The 17,985-nt window shown below is 39.2% G+C and overlaps 1 protein-coding gene across 3 annotated transcripts in view; it reads left to right on the plus strand.

The window, feature by feature from the left end:
- Positions 1-17,676, plus strand: part of EML4 (EMAP like 4) — a 144,953-nt gene extending 127,277 nt beyond the window's left edge. For all 3 annotated transcript variants that reach the window (XM_058019750.1, XM_058019748.1, XM_058019749.1), the window contains 6 exons: positions 2,970-3,058; positions 4,218-4,315; positions 8,285-8,372; positions 9,620-9,718; positions 14,074-14,204; positions 14,673-17,676. In XM_058019750.1, coding sequence (XP_057875733.1) covers positions 2,970-3,058; positions 4,218-4,315; positions 8,285-8,372; positions 9,620-9,718; positions 14,074-14,204; positions 14,673-15,137 — 970 coding nt within the window. In that variant the 3' untranslated portion in view covers positions 15,138-17,676. The remainder of the gene's footprint in view (positions 1-2,969; positions 3,059-4,217; positions 4,316-8,284; positions 8,373-9,619; positions 9,719-14,073; positions 14,205-14,672) is intronic.
- The last annotated feature ends 309 nt before the right edge of the window (positions 17,677-17,985 follow it).

Consider the following 17,985-nt stretch of genomic DNA (forward strand, 5'->3'; position numbering starts at 1 on the left):
AAAATTTCCTGGAAAAATGAAATGCTAAATATTTTTAGAGAGTTTCCTTTAAGATGAAGATGCAGTCTGCACTAAATTCATGAGGTATACTATCAGCCTACACAACCTAGTTTACCTTCTAGTAAAAACCTTGCTGAGCTCTTGTATACTTGATTACCACGTTGAACCTTTCCATCTTAAAATTATAAACATTAAATTGAACTAATATTTTTGTCTTCATTAAGCACAGCAAAATATACAGGCCTAAGAGTACTTTAAACAGGTAAAAGGGAAACAGTGTCAGGCTATGTTTCTTCAGAGTTTTTAGATGTTTTTGAACTTAAATTAAAGCACAGTCAAGGCACGTTGCATGGCCAAAGCATCCAGTCTGTTACTTGCTTTTGGTTGACTTTTTTTCCCGTTCTCCTGGAGCTTTTAGTGTTATGTTTTAAGTTTGGCACATTCAGTTTAAATTCTTATTTTTAATTTACTTGAGGCAATGAGTTTATACTGCGTTCAAGAAGTTTATGATGATGGCCTTGGAGTTTTTTGGGTTTTTTTTTTACCTTCAATAAAAAGAGTTTTTAAGCAGTTATATTTTCACCATTATATTTTAGTGTGTTCTGAAATTGTATAGTTCAATGATGGGTTAGAGATATACAAATGAAACTGAGTTGAAATGAGACCTGGTAAGTGTATAAGTGGATGAGAAATAAATGGAGTTGAGTCAAGATAAACAAAACAGTTTTAAAATTACTGCCTATGCAGCAGCATCATGCAGTGCTTTCTGTGTCAGAAAATCTGGTCCAAGGGAATTATTTCCCAAGGAATGAAGGCTGTATCATATATCTCGATTAACATAAGAAAAAATAATCTCAAACCCATAACAAATATTTTAATAATTTGATTAATAGCCTAAAAATCTTAAAGCAAATATTAAATGAGCCTAATCTGTTTAGAACTCAGTAAACCCAAACCTTGCATGTGTCTGTTCTAGTGCTGCTCAGCTTTCAGCACAGAAGTGAGTAAGACAGGGACAAGGAATGGAGCACTAAGAAAGTTGGGTTTGTTGGTTAAAGTTGAGATATCAAAAGAAAACTGACTTTTGTCCCTTTTTCTCTATTCTTGTCTGTTGTTTTACAGTGGTGTGGTTTTTATCAGGTCAAACATCATGCTTTTTCTGGCTTTTTCACATATCACTTTCCATGATAAATATCCCAGTATCATTTCCCCTTTTCGGCTGTCTGCAAAGGGTCTGCTGCAGGTTTTGTTGCCACTTCCTTACATACCTGCTGTGGACCTGATCATCAGCTGTTTGGCAGTACTAATTCTTTCTGTGGATCCTGCTGCTTGCTGAAAAGGCACAGCTGGAAAACTAAAAAAGTTTTTTTGAGGCACTTTTCAGATCCTTTTGCCATGCTTCCAGTGGTACTATTTGCTGGGAACTAGATCTTTCTGTGACTAATCATGTAGAATATCTTGTACTAAGTACTAAGCATATGAGTAATCAAAGGCACAGTGGAAAAAAAGACTAAAAAGATTCTAACAAAAATGTTAATATTGGTAAGAAAACTGAAGGCTGAAGGGCAAGGTTGGTGTAAGGCAGAGCCATAAAGAAATAAATCAGGCAATAGAGGCAAATCAGGTAAATATTATCTATTTTCCACTGGTTCTGTCTGTCCTGGTTATTAGCAGTCCATGCCCTGTGGGGTGGGGGGTTTTCTATGTGTGTTTTGTTTAATATTTTCAGTGTGGCTCTCTAACTACAAGCTGGCTTGAGCCATTGGGACCAGGCTTTCCAGATGCCTAGCTGTTGGACCCTGGATGAGCATGAACTGGAATCTCATCCCCACCCATAGAAAGCAATGTGTGATGATGTTCCTGGGGTTCATTTTGCAGCTTTGCTGTGGAATAAATGGTGCCAGGTTTAGCAGTGTTCCACTGAGTTCACTTTGAGACAGAGGGTGGCCTTCCCTTGCTCATTTCCAGTGTTTGAACTTGCCATTAGGGATAGAAACCTGCCTGTGGCATATGTTCATGGCTGTGAGAGCAGAAGTTTGGAGCAAAGAAATTAAATTCTGAGTACAGCTCCAATGTGTTAAGCCATATTGGCACCTTCTGTTTCATGATCTGTGGGTGTGAATACATATTTTTTTAAATGGTCATTGTCTCTGTGTTGCATTGTTCAGTGTATTTAGGAGTTGGGTGGGCATCAGAGCCATTGCAAAATGCTCAGTTTCTGCCCATCTTGCATCTTGCTGTCAGTGGCCATTTTGGTTTGTGTGCCAGTGAGTTTTTGTAAGCATCTCACATGTGTCTCATAAATAATAAACCGAAGGTTAAAAGTTATTGTTAAATAATAAAAAATTCAATTAATTACCTTAGCTATAAATCATCCAAACAAATAAAATAAAGTGCTAGTTTATGAACCATCAAATTCTAGTGAATGATTGGTTATTCCTTTCTTTAATAAAATTATTCATAGAAATGAAAATGATTGAGAGAAAAATACCAAGATAGAATAGAACTTGTGTTTACAATGAGTACAGAAATGTTTTCCACTTACTTCTACTACTTCTATTTTTTTTATTAACTTTGCTTTATAAAAATTGAAACACCAGGTTTTATCTCAAAACTTATCTTCAAAATAAGGAAGCAGAATGAAACTCAGATTAAGGCTTAATGATGATAAGATGCAGTCTTATTTTCTGTTTAGTAGCATGTTTAATGTCCAGTAGACATTTTGGTGATTATTACAGTGTTCAGGAAAGGGGGGGAAAATTGAATGGTATTTAGAATCTTTCATATATTGTTCACTGAAACTTATCTTGCTTTGTGAACCAGAAAAGTGTTCCATTAAAAACAGATGTTCTCTATGCTGCCCTAGAGGGGCTAGCAATAGATGATGAAGGCAGGCAGCAGTTATGGCTCTTTTACTTGTTCTTTTTGTTTAGTGGAAGTGATACTTACTGGCATTCTCCTCTCTCTAGGTGGTTTGTTTTGGATGCAGAAACGAGGGATCTGGTCTCAATACACACTGATGGCAACGAGCAGCTTTCAGTGATGCGCTACTCAGTAGGTAGGCAGACTTGGATAGTCAGAATAATTCTGATAAACCAGATGGATGTTCTGTTGAGTGGTGTTAAACTAGTCCCCAGGCACAGCTTTGAAAAAATTGTTTCAAATGCTTAATGTGTAACTGAGGTTTGCTTACGGATTTGTTTGTGTGTACTAAATCCTGGAATTTTGTAACTGCAAACATCACCATCACCTTTCTCAGCTTTTTCTTCATGTTGAACTCTGCTGTCATAATAAATGCTAGCTTTGGTCCCCCAAAAAAAGTTCTCAAATAGTTGACAGGTTAACAGAAAAGTCTGTAAAAAGCTTAATATTTCAGTGATATTTTAATATCCCTTTTAGTTAGTTTTCAAGTTCATTAATGCAAACCCATAAAACTAAGTTTGTGTCTGTCTGGAAGTCAGAGCTGTTTGTGAAGTGTTTGCTCTGGGATTACACGGAGTCCAAACCAGTGTTGAGTCTCCTCTTCAGACATGATATGACAAATAGTCAGAGGCTGACTCCTCTCTGTTAAAACAGGATGGAAGAACACGCTTGTAAATCTTTTTATTTGTTTGCTTTTGGCTCACATGCAATGTCAGCGAGCAAAATGTTCCTCTGATGCTACCATGTGTGCCAAGCACAGCAATTTATTTTACATCACTGATATTCACTGACACTTAGAGGTGTTTGATTGTGATTTAGGCAGCTCTTGTCCACATATATTTTTTAAAGGGAGACAAGATAGAATATAAAAATGCTTATAATGTTTGAAAATTCCAGATCTTTGTATGTTTAGTGTTGATTTATTTGCAGTCCTCACCTCCAAAGTTAAGCTATCTGTAGACTAAATACTCTTCTGCATTTTTATGGTGCATAAAACTCAAGTCTGCCTGCTGTCAACAGCTTTCACAAATCCGGTGCAGTCTGAGGGTTTATATCCTGTCCATTGAACACTGATTCTAAAAAAAGGCAGAAGTGAAAGAACTTGTCCAAAAAACATAACCACAAAGTAAACAGATACAGCTGAAAAGAAACATAGTGTAAACTGTTATAAGTCCTTCAGTACAATTCGTAAGGAGTAGTTTAACTGAGACTATTGTCTTAGCAATAAACCTGAAATAATTAAAATTCACAAAACAAACATTCTATTTATTTACATCAAATATTCTGTGTTGCAGATGGCACCTTACTTGCAGTTGGATCCCACGACAACTTTATTTACCTCTATGTAGTAACAGAAAATGGAAGAAAGTATAGCAGATATGGAAAATGCACTGTAAGTTTTGGAGCATGAATAATCAATTACACGATTATTACATCTTGTACATGCATTTTGATGTTATACATGCATTTAGATGTTAAGCAGTGAAACTCTTTCCAGATTCATGTTTTTCCCTTTTGGTTATATGTTTTATAGGGTTTTTTCAGTATTTGGTTGATTTTAAACTTCGGTCTCTCATGGCTACTGCATCTCATTGTGTGCAGTGATCACTTTTGCATCAGATATGACTAATTAATCAGATTATTACCTTCTTTCTCTGAAATAAGAAATTAGCAGTAAAATGGAGAAATGCCTTGTACCTATATGCTGAAACTGGTTCAAGGAAAATATTACATTTGTTTGGGGATTTTTTCCTCCCATTGGTAAAATACTTCTTGAACTAACATAGTATTAGGGTGGTGTAATTCCATTAGAATGTGTAGTCTCGGGGGCTGAAAATATACACTGTTTTCAGTTGCAATTGTTACTACAAAATTTGAACTTGAGGGATCTGGCCCAGGGTAAATAGATCTAAATGTAGCATGGGTAGTGGAGTCTGTTGGTTTTGTTACATTGGATGAGGTTGTCCCAGTGCTAAAAAGACAGACTATTTTTCTGTAAGTGTTTAGTTATATGATATTCTGGCCTTAAGTTCAGAATCTTTCTGAACTAACCTATCTTTCAAGGTTAGTGAAAATATTTACATTAAGAACAAGTGAAACTTATTGAGATATGCAAATTATGTCATAGGAATAGTTTCACCTTTGAAATGTGACACACACTAGAGCACTGGGGGTCAGAGCAGCCTGTGTGCAGCTGCTGTGGGGGCACAGGGCAGCCAGCAGCACTGGGTTTGCCCCATCCCTGCAGAGCCCACAGGGAGCTCAGAGCAGGGTCCCAGTGGGGCTGGTGGGGGTGGCAGTGGGATGTCTGCACCTTAGAACTGCATCTCATCTCAACACTTATTTTTTTAACTATAGAGTATAAAATCACTCAGAGATGGCTAATCCTAACATCCATAATATTGAGCTTTCTATGTATTTCAAGGCCTTTAAAGATATTTAAGATCATTTATTTCTATGCATTATGTATGTGGAGAGAGCATATTGCAATTTAATCCAACATCTGGATGTCCCAGCTGCCTTGGCAGGAAAGAGATTCATAAAAATTGGTGTGGGGGAATTGAGCATTGTTACACCCAGGCAGAAGTGTCAAAGCTTCAAAGCAGATTTCTGTTCTGCTTTTCCTTTCAGTGTGAGTGACTGCATGTAGAATACAAAGTCAGCAGCACGGTTTGAGTCAGGGCTGAGCTCCCTGCCCCTCCTGGCCAGTGCAGAGGGCAGCGGTGTGGAGCTGCTGGCCAGAGCTCGCTGCGAGGCTGCAGATCCAATTTCACTTGCCCTGCGCCTCCCCTGTGCTCCCTGCCAGGCCCATACCAGCTTGATGCTAAGCAGGGAGACACCCAGGCATGCTCAGGAGCCAGAGCACTCTCCTGGCACTGCATCCTTCTGGCGTTCTGTCATTCGGTAGCCTCACGGGTGACCTCCAAATAGTGTGACTCAGTCCTCCTGGTAGTTAACTTCTGCTTGTTTCTTCCAGCTTGAATGCATTATTTGAATTCTTTCAGAAGGATTTTATCTACTGAACAAGAATTAGCTGGTTCATAAGGGCTGTATGCCTGCTGTTAGGTTTAAATCCCCTCTCAGTCACAGCCAGGCATTCTGCTGCTGCTAGAGAGGCAAGACTCTAGACCTGTGGGCCTGTTTCCACAGCAAGGGATAGTGTTGGCTGTGATCAGAACTTCAGATGAGCCAAAACAACCATTTTGACTGGTGCAGCTGCTTTTTGAGGGCTCCAGCTATGCAGTCAGCAGTGTGAAGGTGTGGGCTGGGGCAGAACTTCCAGCAGTGCCCGGGTAGTGCTGCTGTCTCTGTTTGCCTTACATCAGAGACACCTCAGCACAACAGGAGTCAGTGCTGGGCATTTACTCGCAGGGCTGTGGGGTGAAAGCCACACAGATAGCCACTCTGAAGTATTTGGTACACTAGGCTTAACCTGAAGTGATTAGTGTGCCTGTCCTAGAGGCTGTGGGCATTTTGAACCTTGCACCACTGAAGTCTGAAATAGATAAATACTGCCAATGGAGGAAGAAGTTTCCATTTAGTCAGATAGTTTTCATAGCTGGTAGTAATATGAATCATTCATTGTATATAAAGGTACAGAGAAGGAGAGAGTAAAATATTGCCTTATTGGTGGCCAGCTACAAAAGAAGGATTTTAATAGAAAACGGGATCCTCCTATTGCAAATATGATAACAATGTTGTGCTCCAGGTCGTCATTTGGTGATCACTTGCCTGAAGGGATTTTGCAGCCTGGAGCTCCCTGGCCAATTGCTTTGTTCCCTCCCCCCACCAGCCCCAGGAATTTTAACAGCTGCCAAATGTCTGTCAGGATTTAATAAATGACTGACCGATTCTTTTCCATGTTGGAGTTCGATTGCAAATTGGAAGACTTGGAAAAGAAGGGAGGGAGAAAAAAATCCCAGCCAATTGTGCGCTTTTTTTTTTAGTACCAGGTTTGCATGTCAGTATCATATGTCTCACCCATGACTGCAAAGCAGTTATGTCAATACACAGTTCCTCTGCTTGAGGCAGAGACTCCTGCATAAGTAAACAAATCATAAAGGCCAACTTTTCTCCTAAATGTTTTTGCAGTCTCTCCCAGAGGACCTGGGAACAGGGAGATGGGACACGGGTGTATTTCTACATGTAATTCTGGAAGTAATCAGGATCTCTTAGAGTTCTCTGTGGCAGAAGCTGGCGTTGTGGGTGGTTCAGCAGCCAGTGCAGAGCTTCTGCATGGCCCTGGTGTGGCTGCTGCAGGCTGTGCCAAGAGACCCTCTGGGGGCCTTAGGAATATCCTGTTCATAATGCCCACTGAGGGAGGGACATGGATTGATGTCTGTCAGTCAAGAATGTGGCAGTTTGTTTCCTGGCAGAATGACTATGAGAGAGAGAAAACAGATGGTCTTACAAGGGGAAAAGGAGCAGTAAGAAGAAATGAAAGGGTGCCAGAGGAAGAGTGACATGGATGTCACTTTTATGAATTTCCTAGCCATGATTCCTACCTTATATAAATCTGTGGCTTCTCTGGAGCCTTTCATAGCTTTATTATTACTGTTATGATTACTCTTAGTTACCTCAAAAGAAGTTTGTGCGCAGAAAAACTACTCTGTCCAGCTGCATGTGTCTTCTTCCCCCAAACCAAAGCCAGGTGCTTAACCCTCAGTGTGCTCAGTGATAACTAAGCAAGTAGACCAAAGGGTTTTGATTTTTAATAAACATGAGCAGTGCCTGTAGGGCAGACACCTTTCAAAGCTGGTGCTAACATGGTGCAGAGCCTTTCAAGAAGCTTAGAAATGTATTCTTGTAACTCCAGTCCATGATCTTATACTTCTGCATGGTGGTTGTTAAACAAGGTATCCTAAGTTTTTAGGATGAGCAAGGGTTATTTGCATGAGTGTGCATTTAATGGAAGTTATTTTAAATAGATAGAGAAATAAAGAAATCCTGTCTGTCACTTTTTTGTTGAGATCTAAAAGTGATCCTGTGCACTTTACTTGCCTTTTGCAATTAGGAGCAATGTGTATGTTCCTAATTCCAGTATAAATTGGGGCTCATCCATATTTCAGCATCATGCCTTCTAGGAGTAAATCATTCTGGAGTCCAAGAGGGCCAGGCTTTACAAGGGAGAGCTGGAGAGGCACGATGCCCAGCCTGTGTTTGTTTAGCTGTTAGGGAGTGTGGCAATGGGACTAAGGAGCCTTTAAAGGCACACAAGTGAATTGCAGCTGACCTGGGGCATGTGGGAAGGTGATTTTATTTTTTCTTTTGCTGTTAGCTCTCCCATCTGTGGGTGCAACTTCTGCTTCACTTTCAATTAAAATCAAGTGTTTCACACTGGTGTTACTGCATTCTTCTTCAGGGACATTCCAGCTATATTACACACCTTGACTGGTCCCCGGACAACAAGTATATAATGTCAAACTCAGGAGACTATGAAATACTATACTGTAAGTATGAAATTAAATACACTGGAAACAGAAATATGTATTAGCTGTCAGAGTATTTAGAAAAGTGTGTTTGATCAGGACTGTACAAAATGCTTACTGACAAAGGGACTGATTTGAACTTGTGTAACCTGATATCTTGATGTTATTCAGAGCTGTGTGTTACCTAATGGCAATGCCAAATATAGCTTACTTCTTTACAAGGTCATAAATCAGTTTAACAGTGTAGAATTTACAGAACAAGTGGCTCTACAACTTGATGTTGGCCAAAAGTTCTGTAGATTGAAAATAATATATACAGTTGTCTAATTAGTGTCAACAATACCAGTTATTTTGGGGGAATAAAATCAGTGGGCTGGTGCCACAGTTCTCTGCTGGGGTTTCTTGTTTGAAACATTATCTTGGCTGCTGGTGGTGAAAACTAAGAAAAGCAGTAATGCTACTTTAATGAGTTAGTGGTGATAATGTTTTTGTGTTTGTCTTTTTTTAATATGTGAAAACATGAATGTAACACATAGTGGTTATGGCAGAAGTTCAGCTTCTGTAGTGCATATTAATTTTTTTTTAAATCGGGGGTTTTTATTCCTGTCTTCTTATGACTTTAACTTGGTCCAAGAGGATTGTTGGTTTTTTTTCCCTTTACAGGCAAGAATTACCAACAGTTTAAATGTCTGTCACCTTAACATATTTTTTCTGCCTGTCACAAGTTAGGTTTCAAATCTAGATAGTGCAGTCTGTCAAAAGGAAGTGTTGGTGCTTACAATTTCATGTGCAGGGAAGAAAAGAGCCGTGACCCATTATTACTGGCTTGGTGTATTGCAAGGCAGTCTTTCCTTTTCTAGTTAAAAGTTGTCATGCAGTCTGAGGCTTCTCTGGCAGTAGTTGCTCACTGTTTTAAGAACACAGCTTCCTGAATGATTTACTGAATTCTAGCATATCAGTGGAGCTAGTAGGAAGAAGAAATTATTATATTACAGACTACATTAAAGCATTTGGTAGAGTTAGTAGCAGGGTACTCAAGTTGCAGGGAAGTGGTTTTGAGATTATGCTATCAGAAGAGGGAAATGAGAAGTAAATGTGACTCATAAAAACCAAGTAAAGCTTCAAGTATCTGGAATTTTATAAAGGTGGTGGTCTGTCTTTGCCTCTACAATTTAATTCCATTTTTTTACTGCATTAGCATCTCTTCAAAGAGCACCTATGGAAATAAATTTTACATTGCATAACTCGTCATTCACTTTTTTTTACAGGGGACATTCCAAGTGGCTGTAAGCTAATCAGGAATCGTTCTGACTGTAAGGATATAGATTGGACAACGTACACTTGTGTGCTGGGCTTCCAAGTGTTTGGTAAGCACTCTTTAACTTGCTTTTAAGCTACTAACACTGTACTTTTGTGGGTTTGCTTGCTTCAATTTCTCATTGAAAGTACACTGTTAATGATTATTAAGGGATGGTGCTGAGATCACACCCCAAAGTGACTGACCACAGTATTTGTCTGGGCTAAAGTGCACCAAGTGTTCTCTAGACAATGTACAATTGATTTCTATTTAGTTCTTGAAGTTAGGGGGTTGACTCTCCCACTGTCATTTTAGGCTACCAGTTATGGAGGCACTGAAGCAACAGGCTTATATTTTAAAGTGTTCATATGGCACATGTGCATTCTCCTTTGTTTACCTTGTTTTGGGACAGGAACAAGAGTGTTACAAGTGCAGGTTATAGTTCATAAATTACAATTATGACAGTGCTTTGATACCTGTAGTCAAAGGTGAGTAATATACTCTGTTTGTAAAGAATAAAAATGCTTTAAAGCATGAACAGATTTCTACCTACTAGTTTGTTTTTATAATATTCAAAAACAATTTTAAAAAGCTGACAGATCTGCTTTTAATAGTACCATTTTAGACTGTGGCAAAACAGTTCATGTTGCCTTTTCTGTAGGCATCTCTATTGGCCATAAATGAGGAACCCCGCTATGAGTGGTACAAAAGTAAGGTTCAGCCTCCCAGTGAAGTTGTGTGACCAGGGTTGGGAACATCTCTCTTCCACCACTGAGATCAGGCACCTGTTTCTGTTCTGGTTGAAATACCAAAAGCAAATAGAATAGATCAGCAAATTCTTTAGAGGTGAGGATTAGATCTACAAATCTTCTCTTCACAGCTACTAGGAAGTCAACTTTGAATACCAGTTTACATGCAGGATAGAAGAAAATCAGTGAAGTGTGAGTCCTTTCTGTAGCCTCTGACATGTCTTGTGTGTATTTAAGGGCTGTCATGTGCTTAACAAGCAGGTAGCCTCAAAGGATTGAGGTTGGTGTGAGGGCTAACACTGACACACTTGTGTGGCATATTGGTTGGGTGGGAGGCATTTGGTGCTTAATAGCCAGGCATGATTTCCTTTTTGGATACCACAGCTCTGAGACAGAATAGGAAAAATAAAGGGGTCAGAGAAGGAAGCTAATTGATAGACTGCATAAGTATTTCTGATTTCTTTGGAGCTTGGTGTATAGCAGAAATAGAAAGGAGCGTGCTCTTTCTGGAGCTAAATATTGTTGCTTATTGCTAGTTGGATGAAAATAGTGGCTTCCATTAAGCTGAGAACTGTGAACCAGACTGTGTATTTGCAGGTGTTTTTATTCAGTCTGTCTCAGTGAAGTAGAAGCATCTCCTGATGCTCTGATGCTGATCTGTGAAGCAGAAGCATCTCCTGATTGCTACTGTGAGTGCAATAACAGTGCAGCACAAAAGCCTTTTTTAAAACAGTATCAGAAGATTCAGGAGAGGCCACAGAAAGTGAAAAGCAAAACTCTGATGCTAATATGATGCCTTTCACCAGGAACAAGGAAAACACCTTGCAAGGACTGCATTTTCCTTATGGAATAGGCTTGGAGCTGAAACATTTTACATTTTTTTGCAGAGTACTTAAATCTAGCAGTAACATGGAGGTAGCAGACTGTGTTACTACTGAACTTTTACCACTACTCTTGGTAGCAGAGCAGACAGCATAAGGGCAGCAGCTCTCTGAATCCCAGGGCTCTCCCAGAAGTGTCTTTTACTCCTGACCTAAGGAGGTGGGATGTGGGAGTGCAGAGAGAGTTTGATCTCACATCTAGACCACTGGCTTTGTCTTTTTGACAGCTGTTAGATAGAAGCTGTTATTAGTGACTGGGGCCAGGCTGGGCAGGAGTAGCTCCCATAAACACTGCTTTGAGAAACCATTTTACTTATTGCTTTTGGAAGTGGATAGGTCTCCTGATCCTGTCTGCATTTTCTTTTGGATTAATACAAATTTCAACCACTCTGAATTAAGTTTAATTAGCTTCAACTACTCTCAAAATCTTCAGTATGCCAGAGGACCTGGGCATGAAATAGATAAAGAGATAATGTGATGGTATTCCAGAGCACAACAGAATACATTTAAACTTCCTAGCCAAGACTCATCATGCCCTAATTTTATATTGTCTGCTAGTCTGACACCCTTTGCAGAATCTTAAAGTTGTGGTTTGACCTGAAACAAAGGGAGTATTTTCCCATTAAATCAGACAGTGCAGCTAAGCCAACCTATCACACATTTGCTAATCTGGCTTTGACCCAAGGGTCAGCTGGCTCAGGGATCCAAGCAAGCCAGGGCTGCTTGCTGATGCTCAGGAGAGAAGGTTGAGTTTGTGGGATTTGGATTTTGGGGGTATGTGTTTTACAGTTCAGCTCTGTGGGCAGTGTGCCATAGGGTCAGGCATCACAGTGTTGTCAGCAGGAGGAGGAGGAGGAGGATGGAAATGTGTGGTGTGGATGAGAGCAGCATCACTCCTTTTGGCAGTGATGTTACTGTTGGCTCAGCAGTGTCATTGCTCTGCACCCCGAACTCTTGAAGTCACTCTGGGCTTTGCTGCACATTTCCCACAGTTTTGCCTGAAGAGATTCTTTTGAGAGGCTTACTGCTGTCAAGCAGAATTTGTTAAAAATGAAATACTGCTGTTGTGCCTTATATAAAGTCCTATTACTTTTGGGGTTTTGTTATTTTTACAGTTATTAAGAATTTTTGCAGTTATCTTAAGAATTCAGGACTCGGTCATATTAATGTCTTGGATTTTTTCCGTGCTTGCCTGATGCATTGAAAGCAAATCATGCTGTCTTATGACAAAGCAGCCTTACCTTTAGAGCTGCTAAAGGGCTTGGCAAACATAAAAGATGTTTAATAAAAGCTTCAATCTTGAATATTAGTCCTTTTAATCTTAAATGAAAAAGAAGAGGAAATTAAAAAGAAGAGGAAATTGCATAGTTCTTTGTCAAAGCCTGCCTAAGGTGGTAGCTGAAACTTCAGGCATTTATTACTCCCACATGATAACAGTATTTCATATATAGAATGAATGAGGAAAGGTAAAATTCATTCATGTTGAACTACTTAAAAATTCTTAAATAGTATAGATTTTTTCACTTTTATGTCATTGATGTGGGAAAATTAAAATGTTTCTGAATACTTTCCTTAGCACTTCATGTCATTATTTAGTAAATTACCTACAATGTAGCTTATTGGCATTGTAACAAGTTTAACAAGCTTCCTTTGTTATTCTTCAGAGAAAATAAAGTTCTTACTCCACCCACTGAAAAATTGGAAAAAACAGCTTTAAAGTTGAACTCTCTTTGCCATTTTGCTTGAAAACAAGAAGATAAGGCAATTCTGAGTTGGCTTCTTGTGCTGTATAAAACAGTAGACAGCACATAATTTTTTTAATTGAAGTCAGAAACTGTAAGGGAAGAAGCTATTTCATATCTGATAATCAACAGCCCTCTTGGTCAATTGGGCACAGAGTTTTTTGGGGTGGGGGTGAAATTTGAGGGGGGAAAATTACAACTAACTCCTAGACCTTATCAGAAACTCAAATCTGATTTTTAAAACATGGTACCTTTGACATATTTTATAATTCCTTGCTTACCTTTTGTTCAGCTTTTCATGCTGATGTGAATTGTCTGTTTTACTATGGAAATCTGTAATGTCTTTATGTTTTGTTAAAATAATTTTGTTTAGAGTCTCCCCCATCCCAAATTTGATCAGTGTTTTTCATCTAGGAAATGTTGTTATTCTTTTGTCTAGGCATATCTGTGTCATTCTTTTGACTTAAAACCATATTGGATTGTACTTAAGCACTTGACAGCACTTACATCTATGAAACTTGCCCAGGCTGGGTTTCTGTGCAGAGTTTCAATAATCAGTTATCTTCTTTGAATTACACAAATACCAAGATTTAAAGTACAAGAAGTCAAACAAATGAAACCATAGAAGAAACCAGTAGGACCACAATGTGCAGTACCTGGATTTGCCTTGTGCTTCAGTATCATTGTTGCATTTAAAATGTCTGTGCATGAATACAGTATTAAGAGTTGCCAGTTTAGCAGCAAACTTAATTTAAAGATAAGGTTTAAACAAGACTGAGATTTTGAACAGGAAACAAATGTTAAGCCCCACAATGTTATCCTGGCTGAAACTGAGGGTTTGGGAGAACAGGGTTGGGGGAGCAGCATTAGACTAGCAAAATATTAATGACATTTAATGCAATACACATTCCATTTTCCATCTGAATTTCTGTCTTACCTTTTGTTCATCTTGCCTTTTCTCACAGCTTTATAGATTTTATTTTTGTTCCTGAATTGTCTGTTGATTTGTTTCCAAAACCACCATTGCTGAATATCTGCTGTGCTCTTTCCTAGGAGTTTGGCCCGAAGGATCAGATGGGACAGACATAAATGCCCTTGTCAGATCCCATAACCGAAAAGTGATAGCAGTGGCTGATGATTTTTGTAAGGTCCATCTCTTTCAGTATCCCTGTTCCAAGCCAAAGGTAGGTCTAGACCAGTCTAGTCCATGTGCTTGTTTACCTTGCCTGAAGCTTTCCTTGCTTCCAGCGTAGTTGTTTTGGGGCCTGGCAGGCAAATACGACTTTTATAGTAGTACCCCCATTAATTTTACATATAAAATAGAAAGTGTAAAACAGTATAGATATAAAAATATGTACCTAAAAGAGAAGTGTCAATTGTTATCCTTGAATTCTGGAGACAAGGCATGATGCTTTGTGTTTCCTGGCCTTAGTGTGAGGTCCATTACTTTTTCTATAAAGATCTAAATCTGTTCCAAGTTGCAAAGAAGAGAGGAAGTATTGTGGGAAATCTAATATAAATATAATTCCTTACTCTTTTGTGAACTAAGATCTCTCTTGAAGGGCTAAGCAAAAATATTAGTGGTTTTAAATTTCCGTATCATGTGCTCTTCCAGCCAACATGTGATTTATCCTTCTGCTTGTTTTCAACAGGCCCCAAGTCACAAATACAGCGCTCACAGCAGTCATGTGACAAACGTCAGCTTCACCCATAGCGACGGTCACTTGATTTCAACTGGAGGGAAAGACATGAGCATTATTCAGTGGAAACTGGTGGAGAAGGTGACTCTGCCACCAAATGACATTGTCCTGGATATTGGTGCCACCAAAGTGCCCATCCCTGCCAGTGAGAACGCCGTGCAGCCTCCTGCACATCTGCCCCAGCCTTTTAACGAAATGAACCAGAATGAAAGCGTAACTGGCAGCTCTCCGGCTTCGTTGGAGAGCAACTTGGAGCAGTGTGCGGAGCAGAGCGAGGAGCAGAGCGAGGAGCACAGCGAGGGCAGTAGCCTGGACCCTGCTGAGCCCAGCTACGAGGAGCCCTCCAACGAGCTGAGCGAGGAGCACAGCGAGTCCACGGTCACGGAGGAGCAGCAGGATAACTCGCCGCTGTCCTAGTGCTCCCAGCTCAGGTGGTTCTTGTTTCCCCGTGGTGTGCGTGCTTTCATTGCAAGGGTGAGGGTTCAAATAGGGAAGAGTAGCTGAGATTCATGACCACTCCAGATTTTGAGTTTCAGTGAGATTTTTAGTCTGAGCTTCAGTTCAATGTGTGGAACCATCCCAAGGGCCTGGCTTGATGGTCTGTAGCAAGATCTGGTCGCGGTTAGTAGTGGACATTACTATAGATCCATTTCAGTTCTGAAATTGCTGTCAGGAAGTGGCATGAAATACATACTGGAAAAAGGTTAGCTCTGAGAATTAGCTGAAGTAGACCACCTTAACTACGTGGAAGTGCTTTCCAGAAGAACTGAGCTGATGGGAAGCGCTGAGCTGTTCCAGCTGGGAAGCACTGTGCTGCTTTTTCCAGGTGCAAAGACAAACAGAATGAAAAAAACAACCAAAAAGCTCTTTGTAGGGCTGTTTTCCTTTGTTTTTCCTTGAGAAAAATAGAGGAAAAATAATGTAACAATGCCACATGTATGGCAATGCCTTCTTGATCTAAAACATATGCAATTTTCTAACACTACTAATTCCTCGTGGAGTCTGGATGTGTTCAAAGTTGGTCTGCCCTGGGTGCTGCTAGTTCTAAGGTAAATCCTGTCGAGGAACAGTGTCGACTGTTCCATTTTCACAGACTCTTAACTAGCAGACTAACCAAATACTGGCATGTTTCACTTTTCATGACCTGAAAGTTGACTTAAACTATAGGACATAATTGTCTCTTCAAAGAATTGCTTGCCTTGAGAGTCGGAAACTTGAGAGAATCTTTTACAGTGACTTTGATGTGAACAGCAGAAGAAGCATGACAAGAACACAGAAGTCAGATGGGCTCCAGAGTTAAACTTTAAGCCTTCAATCAGAACTTGCTCCATCCCTAGTATGAAAAATATAAATACAGTTAACTTAAATTATTAAATTGGTGCTTAGAATTAGTGAGTTGATACATTTTTCTTCTGAATTTTTAGAGGTAATTCTTAAAAATCATTAAATTGCAATCTCTACTTTCTTTTTTTCCCCTGGCTCCTTTAGCAGTTGTGATATAAGCATACAGTAATTTAGATGATGATGATGATGTGATTTTTTTTGTTTTCCCTAGACTTGCTTATCTATTGTTTTTGTGATTTTATTTCCACCCCACCCCTCCCCAGGTTGCTGTAAGCCATGGAGCTCTCATGTGGCTATACCTGGCCAGTTACGGGATATCTTGGCATTTGTTATGCATTTGGAAAGTACTTTTTTTTTACAAAGTTTGTCAGATAGCTACATTTTTTTCTTAAGTGCATACATTTCCTACTTTAAAAAAGATATAGATTTACTGGCAGATATCCATTTCCTATGTACTTGTTTATATTTTGATTACATAGAATTTTCTTTTTTTTAACTTGCTGCATTGTGCTGGTATTTTAGTTCTTAGTTAGAATATCATGTTTAGAAACTTTGGATGAGTTCATAAGTCTTAATTGTGCAAACGTTTACGTGATTGTGCCATTCCAAAGTGCATCAAAACTGTCATTCCCTTTCTAGTATCTTCTCAGGAGAAATGCTACAGATCAGGTATTTAGTCATCATTTGGAAAGATAAAAACAAATGGACTCCCAAAGGACATTTAGAACATTTATATATAAAATATATAAATATATATATACACACACATATATATATAGAAAAAAAAAATATCCTCTTGTTTACAACAGTTCCAGAGAACCTCAAAGTAGTTCCCTTCAGATGGAGGGAGATATGGATTCCAAGCAACCCATCTGTTTAAACTGTGCTCTGTACATAGAGTTTTACTGGAGAGCTCTAGTATGCCTGACTTGCAAATCTGCCAAATAGCAGCAGTGGAAGGTAAAGTTCATCAGCTCATCAAAGTTCTTGGTTACAAATGAGGAATATGCTGTAGGTTTAGAAAATAATCTTTAGTAAAGGAGAAGGGGTAGTAGAGCTAACAAGGCGCAGAGAGCTCTCTGTCATTTTTATGAACTCCACATAAGCAACACATTTCTCTTTGGAACATCTGTCACCTGGGGTTGCCATGTAAGTGAGAGTTAGAGTTGTGATATTCTTGTGTAGTTCAGAAGACTCTACTAATATGCAAAAAGCCTTACAGCTTTCAATTGCTGGCAACTACTGTTTAACAAATAATTAAATCTGTGATAATGGATGGAAATGGGATTATGTAACTGTAGATGTTTTAGAAAAATAATTGTGAATGAATTATGATTAAGAGTGTTTCATGTGAAGATGTTTGAGCCATTTCTATCTATCATGCATTCCTGTCTTGAGGCAGAAAACTTTGAAGATTAAAAAAATAAAATAATCAAAATAAAATATTGCAGTGTCTTTCTCCATATCTGTTCTGGTTCCTTCTGTACATAAAGTGGATGCTGCCATCACAGTTGCAGTGTCTGGGTTTGTGATTTTGAAAGAACTTTCTCAGTGTGTGCTTTTTTGATAACCTCCCAGGCTGTCTAAAAATAAATTAACTCAGCATCATGTATACTATTGTAAGATCTGAATATTGCTCTTGTTTATGTCTCATGAGTTCTATGACATTTCCCTTTTTCATGAACAGCTGGCATTATCCTTCTGTAGGTAATTGATGAGTGGCAGTGTTACAGACAGATTTTTGTCCTGCTGCAAAGTGCAGTCTTCCTTCCAGGGTTCTGCCCAGAAGCTTTCTGCTGGAAGTCAGGAGAGAAGTACAAACTTACTTTGGCTATAATGTATTAAATACCCCAATGTTTCCCCATTCCTCATAGTCTCTGTCCAGCTGCAGGTGCAGAAGGTCACAATATTCTTGTGTGTG

The sequence above is a fragment of the Melospiza georgiana genome, chromosome 3 (assembly GCF_028018845.1).
Source record: "Melospiza georgiana isolate bMelGeo1 chromosome 3, bMelGeo1.pri, whole genome shotgun sequence".
Lineage (NCBI taxonomy): Eukaryota > Metazoa > Chordata > Aves > Passeriformes > Passerellidae > Melospiza > Melospiza georgiana.